General features: G+C 34.7%; 1 protein-coding gene across 1 annotated transcript; it reads right to left on the bottom strand.

Annotated features, from left to right (window-relative positions):
* Positions 1 to 1,092: 1,092 nt before the first annotated feature.
* Positions 1,093 to 6,823, bottom strand: LOC125202494 (vacuolar protein sorting 38-like). Its single transcript, XM_048100895.2, has 6 exons — positions 6,408 to 6,823; positions 5,160 to 5,366; positions 3,760 to 3,940; positions 1,920 to 2,068; positions 1,455 to 1,682; positions 1,093 to 1,327 (listed from the first exon to the last, which is right to left on the bottom strand). The coding sequence occupies exons 1-6, from the start codon at positions 6,600 to 6,602 to the stop codon at positions 1,211 to 1,213; spliced, it is 1,077 nt and encodes a 358-aa protein (XP_047956852.2). The 5' UTR covers positions 6,603 to 6,823; the 3' UTR covers positions 1,093 to 1,210.
* Positions 6,824 to 7,132: the final 309 nt, after the last annotated feature.

The following is a 7,132-nucleotide window of genomic DNA, read 5'->3' as shown; positions in this document are numbered from 1 at the left end:
ATAGATATTGATATAGAAAAACAATGCAAACCTATTCGCTGATTTCTCTTTCACCCAAAATGCTTGCTTCACAAATCACAATGAAAAAATTTTAAAAAGCAACAAAAAATTCACCTTTACATGACAAACTCTTCTCCTCTGAGTTGCAAGTTGGAACCTTTATGAAAAGTGATAAGAGCCCTTTCAGTCATTAATTTTGGTCTCATTAAGTTTGAAATTTAAATATTATATCATAAAGTTTTAATATTTTTCAATTGTTCCATTAGTATACATATTTCAATGAAATAACAACATTTTGAACATCGTAAAAAGATGGCATTTTTTTATACAGATGGAACAGTTAAAAAAATTGAACTTAGTTTTATGTTTTTAAACTGCATAGGACAAACCATAATTTGACAAAACTTCGAAATTCAACTATTATTCCTTAGGAAAATATTGGAACGAAACAAATGAAATTTTGTAAACGATCGATTGTGAGGAAATTCAAATGAAAAGAGAGGTGTGGTGTTTTAGATTACCAGCAGCAGCGAAATGGAGGGAGGCAACTTCAAGTGGGAGCGTCGAGACTGCTATAGTGCTACAGGAGTCAGGACACACTTGGGACACATTGGAGAAAGTGTGGCAGCGGGGACGAGGACATGCTTAGGACTTGGCAGAATCAAGGCACAGGACGGCTAATTATGGTGGAGTCGAGCGCTGCTGCAATTGCTGCTTGTGGCTGATATTGGGCGAATGACGAACTAGGCCTTGAGATGAGACAGGTGGCAGTAACGAGCGTGGTCACAGTGGATGACAGCAACAGTGAGATGGAAGGAGGAGGTGCCAACTAGGGTTTATATGGAGCTCAGACATGGACGAGATTGAGAAAGAAGCAGAGAAAAAATGAAAAATGAGAGGGAAAATGGGAAGCATGGTAGAGAAAATTTCAAAATCGTCGTATATAATTAAATGAAAATTATTTCATACAATGATAAAAATGATTGTTCAAAAATATACTATCATCCAGATGGTCTATTTTCCAGTATCATTGCCCATGAACTAAACAAAAAAAATTTAAGATAAGAAAAGGCTGAATACAAACTATGCAAGTTAACATCAAATATAATTGGCACTGATTTGGAAAATAGACCAAGAATTTAAGGTGCTCGGCCAAAAACAGCACCCTTCTAACCTAGAATACAAGTAATCAATCCATTTACAGAAACTTTCACATATCTATGTACTCTGGGGAAAGAACTGTTAGTGTAAGCTCCTTTAGATTTGCTAATATATGTCGAGGTCCTACGCTCTTAACACCGATAAAATTCAAGAGTTGCTCTAAATCCTGCAATTAAATTTACAAATGAGTAATATGACACCATTCTCGTATCGTGCACAAAATAAACCACTAACGTGTCCAATTATTTTTCAAGTGAAGTATGACTAGCGCAAGAATCCAGAAATGAACACACCTTGTTTAGCAGGAATACAGCGTAAGCTGCCCTTGTTGAGTCTTGACCTTCAATGAATAAAGGAAATTCTACGGGCTTTGAGCTTGTGGATATTACTGTATCAAGAGACGTACTGGAAGCTGAAAGTTCAACTGAAGGGGAATAGTCACGTATAAATGATCGAGAACCTCCTAAGCGTAATGGATAGCGCAGAGGGACTTGCAAATAAGAAGCAATCAGAGACACGGCCTGCATAGGAACAGGCCATTTTGATCACGATATAACAAATCGTAGTATGTGTACTCGCAGATTGACAGCAACAGATATGCATAAACTATATAAAGCTTGCCACTCTGAAATCAACCCCAGAGATGCACAAATGGATAAATAATTAAATAATATAACTGCCTATTGTTATATACAGTAGAACAACAGTTCAGCAAATTGTAACCAAAATTCATTTTTCTAGAAAGGGAATGTACATACATGAGCTACATATCCAAGAGCAGTTGATGATCGCTGAACCTCCTTCTTGTCGGTAAAAAAACTCATCTTCGTAAAAGAGACCACAGTGAGGTGCAGTCCTGAGATAGTCAATGTGCCCTGGTCGAGAGGTTTTGATCCATCAGGGACACCTGTTGGGAGAAGAATAAAACAGCAAAACATATTACGAACAGAAAACTCAAGATGCTTCAGATGAAGCATCAAGAAGTAACTCCTAATAACTTCAAGTTATCATCAATTGCATTATAATAGTTTACAACATCTACTATATATATTATGTGCATATGCAACCAGTAACTTCAGAACATCTATACTGAAAGTCAATATAAAACAAAAACAAGTAAATCATCCTTGCAACACAACAATATGATTATAATGTTTCTGCAAATATGTTCATACAACTGTGTTACACATGGCAATATTTACATAACAAAAAAGTACAGTCCAATGTTTTAACCCAACAACGGCCTTATTTTTTAGGTGGATCATTTAAAGGTTTATGGGAGTGAGAAATAGCACAGAGGTAAGAAAACAAAAGAAAAATATATAGATGTACAAGGCATGAGCAGTGAAGCAAATACACACTGTTGGACCTCACAAACAAGGTTGGAAACAACCAAAAAAAAACACAAGATGCCATTACTGTTACTGCCATATATATGCCAATTTCTCCATTTAACCTAACCCCGGCTGATAATTTCAACGATAGCCCCTAGTCACATCTCATCTGTGTCTTCAACTACTGCTACTTTCATACAGAAAGTAAACCTATAATACAAATTATTCCAGCCTGATCTGTCCTCTACTCCATTGACTCTTTTAGAGCAAAAAATTGCAGTGCTTATGTTGTATTTTTAAGAGATAAGAAATGACGAGAAGCAAACTATCAACAACCAGAACAATCATTAACATTTACAACTGTAATAGATCCTCTTCAGCAGCACCATACCATACTACAAATAGCTTCATTACTGCTGTGTTAAATCTTTTGGTATTTTACTAACAAATGTGAAACAATTATGCCCAGACAACAGGCAACATTTACTACAAACTAGTTTACCAAATCTAAAAACCATGCAGCATGGACTAGCTTATATGACCCAGAACAAATAATTGTTGGATATGCAATTATTAATAGGAAGATCCAAGAATGTCAAAAAAGTATACTTCATTATTTCTAGATATAAGGTACTAGATCTGCAGATAAGGGTCTACAATTTTGTAATGATGCTTGCTTAGTTTAACATGATAAATAACAAGGAATAGTGGAATACACATACTTTAGGGGATTAATATCAGGTGTCTGACCCTGCTGATGATCTTGACAGGTGAGCTTTGTTATCTTAGTTATTTATATAGCATAATAAGCACAGGACCCACGAAAGAAGATTGTTATAGAAACATGACAAATTATAATACACCAAATTGGTTGTTATAATTTCATTGGCTTATTTCTTTTTCTAATACATATTTGAGGTCAAAATTATGAATCAATAACTTGCTTCTAAGTTCTAACAAGTTCAGAAGTGAATGAAGCTGTGGCTTATACATTCTGTCTATCTCAGACTCTAAACACAAAATTATATTTGACTTGATTTCAACTCTCTAACTAAGTCACCGATTCATGATTTTACAGCATAAAGTTATTGTTCATCTGCAGTTTTACATTCTTGTCATCTGAAAGTATACTATCAGAGATTCAGAGTAAATTACTGACTGATATTTCAACTCACTGAATAAATTTGAGATCAATTACCTTTAATTTAAAAAACATAATCACTTTACATTTAATTAAATATCCTCATTTCTTATCAACAATTACCTGACTTAATACTACTACGAAATGATTCAAGTTCTTGCTCAGATGATTTTCTGACCACAACTTTTACTGGATATAGCAAGGTGACCTGTGTGACCATATACTGCTGCCTCAATCTCAATGATTTCTGCAAATTTTTCAAATGACCATAACCTTTTTCTCCAGCAAGTAATCTACTTGAGTCCTGCGCCAGAACAAATTTACATTTTAGATAAGTAATTATACCTCATAAATATATATCTAATCCATTCCACAAGTTAAAGAAAATAAGGAAATATAGAATGAAGAATGAAGAGCAATATCATTTTAGGCTCTTCGCTACACAAAAATTCAAATAATGGCTAGAAATTGAGAAACAATGTGTTCACCTGTCAAACAGAAGAAAAAAAATACTGTGTGTAGTCATAGTGAGCGTCAACACATTAAGCATTCATATATGCGCTTATAAAAATGGCTTAAGTCCAAAATTGCTTTATGTCAAAAAGAGTCAAAAAGTTATTTGATCTCAAGAGTGTTTATAAAAATTTTCTCTGAAATGAAAATCTTTTGTCTTCATGAGACTCTAGAAGACTCTGCATCAATTATTTCCATTGGGGATCTGGATTTTTGGCCACTTACAATTTGCACATTGCTCATTATTTTCAGGCAAGTAAATATCCATCAACTGAGACATCTACAGAAGTACTCTTCAGATATTGGTCATTACACTGAATTAGCTGAACAATGTCTTTCAGATGATCACATCAAATATTTGGAAAGGAAAATAAGGAAAATGATCTGGAGATAGTAAAATGGTAGCTAAAACTATACTCCCTATGTCCCTCAAAAATAGCAAGTATTTCCATTTTGGTCCATCCCTTAAAATTATGCAATTCTAATTCAGGAAACTTTTGAACAACATATTAACCCTATACATAATGTTATTTGCAACTTATCCATTAGAATTAACAATTTAATATTTTGTGGAACTATCCACTAACCGTACATAAATAAACACTACTAATAATGTAGACCCCACAATCAAGTAAGACTACTTCCCAAACTTTTTCTCTTTCTCTCTCTTACTTTACCAATTGCGCGTTAATACCCGTGCCATTTCAAAACTTGCTATCTTTAAGGGCCGGAGGGAGTATAAAATACTGAGCCCTTGACAGAATGATTTATATTTTAGAGGGATTTTGCTTATAATGATTTATTATCATTTGATTAGGGTATCTAATTGGTCTACATCATATATTGCAGGTATATAGATGACCATACAAGCATATTTTATAGCATGTTTACTTGTAATAGAAGTATATGCAAGTCAGACAGATAATAATAATAATAATTGAGAATAATCATAAATTCATTTCAGTTAAGAAAACTAGGGAAGAAAGCCAAATAACATAGTCAAACATTACCTGCATGCGTTTGTTAGCCACAGAAATAGAACTTCCACCGATCAAAAGAGATCTAATTTCACCACTAAGTCGTTCCTCCTGCTTTCTGACCTTCTCTTTTACAACCTTGGAACGCATAGACATCTTCCCCATCAACAACTTACGATGTTCCAATTTCTCACGCATCTGATCAAGCTCATTCGACCTACTTAATGACTCAGATTCTATCTGCCCATAGAACCACCAATGCATTGGTGAATTGCTGCAGTTAAGTTGGATGGAAAAGAATAGAAAAGCACCATAAAAGGTTGTCTCATTCATTTAGCAGGTATCGCATAATCTCTTTCACACACAGAACCAAACACATAGAGTTAATTGCATGAGAGACACAAGAGCAGAGAAAGCAACAATAACAACTACTCTTACTACCGCATGTAATAAAGTAATATATCCTGACTATAGAGAAGCCTATCTAGGAGATATTTCTTGCTGCTTACTGTCTTCGGGACATAACTTAACTTGAGATTATCAAACACAACCAATCAATGAAAAAGAGAATAACGGGAATCGGTGCTTTTACAAATATAGCCGACCCCCTAGTCATGATTACCAAACACATAAAGATCCTGATGCAGGGAATCCAAATAATGCCAGTGAAAAATGAAAAAGTAATATGAAGTGAACACAGCTGTTGAGGACTGACAGGAGCTATCGAAAGAATCCTCACAAAATATTCAAATTAATAACATGATGACTTATCATTTTTTATTGGTATCAGGCGATTGATGTATGTAACATAGTTACATAGTTCGAATAGTCACAAGGAACATCAATAATAAATAAGCAATTTAGATAATAAGACAAATTCATCATGAACCTGAGTTTCTTAAACAACCACCACATGATGGTTAGCCAATAATCATATCTTTACTTTGAACCAAATCTCATAGGCTTTTCTTTTCAGTAACCAAACTCCCGATTCTCAGTTGAAGCCATTAACATCAGAAACTTCAAATAATCAATTTTCAAGTAAAAAACCAAAACTCAGGAAATGGAGAATAATCATTGAGTCATCAACAAATTTCCAAATTTGATAGTATCTGATTCAAGAAACTAGCAAAGCGCATTCCAGATCACTTAAACACAAACTACACCGTATGAAGAGACATAATATTCAAATGGAGAATAATCATTGGGTCAGTTAGTGCAAAAGTGATCCCATCTATCCATAGAAGCTACCACAATTAATTACTCGGATTAAATATTTACTTGTATCCACGACTGAAGCTTCTCTTCAAGTACCAATTTCTTAGTCTTGGCTTCCTCAAGTGCGGAGGTCAAACTGCATAAACGAGCGAGCTCCTGCTCGTAATCCTCCCATTCGATGACCTTTGCTGGATGATCCTCCTGTGCTACCCGGTTTTCCTCTTGTACCTTCACAATTGGCTTTTTAGACGACGCCATTCACAAGTCACGATCGCTGAATTGTTTCCAGAAAATCTCTTCGATTTCAACGGAGAAATATGATATCCATCGCCGTAGCTCCTCTTCACCATAGTACTACGATTAACTTTCAGGATGAAATCTAGGGTTTAGATGACCGTGCCCTCATAGCTATAACTCTTTCAATTTTGGGAAAATGGGAGAAATCGAAGAAAGGAAAGTGCAATGTTTCTGTTTTATTTTTTGTTCACATATATTTTTATTCTTATATCTGACGCAGTGGCTGGGAGGGTGTAAAGCACTTAAGCATCCACAATTGCAATTGGTCAGCTATAGGCCAACTTCTCTCTCCGCCATGTTATTAGCACTAAAAATCCACATACCAAATCATCATTTTAATCAAATAGGATAGCCTAAAGCCAGTCACAGGCTAGTCGCAATAAAAATAATCCAAAAACAACTACATTTACGGAATTAAATTTACGATAAATTACGGAATTAAATTTATGAGACATATACGGGAAAATTCATTAATTTCATTTAAAACAACT

This window comes from Salvia hispanica, chromosome 2 (assembly GCF_029641045.1).
Source record: "Salvia hispanica isolate PSC_SH4W2 chromosome 2, Shi_PSC_v1, whole genome shotgun sequence".
Lineage (NCBI taxonomy): Eukaryota > Viridiplantae > Streptophyta > Magnoliopsida > Lamiales > Lamiaceae > Salvia > Salvia hispanica.
The sequence above is the reverse complement of the archived record's forward strand: the minus strand, read 5'-3'. Positions and strand labels throughout refer to the sequence as shown.

Coding starts and splice junctions, on each gene's coding strand:
- LOC125202494 (XM_048100895.2), bottom strand. CDS start 6,602: ATGGCGTCGTCTAAAAAGCCAATTGTGAAGGTACAAGAGGAAAACCGG. Junction 3,941..5,159: donor TGGCTAACAAACGCATGCAG/GTAATGTTTGAC, acceptor GTTCTGGCGCAG/GACTCAAGTAGATTACTTGC. Junction 1,683..1,919: donor CTCTTGGATATGTAGCTCAT/GTATGTACATTC, acceptor GTTCCTATGCAG/GCCGTGTCTCTGATTGCTTC.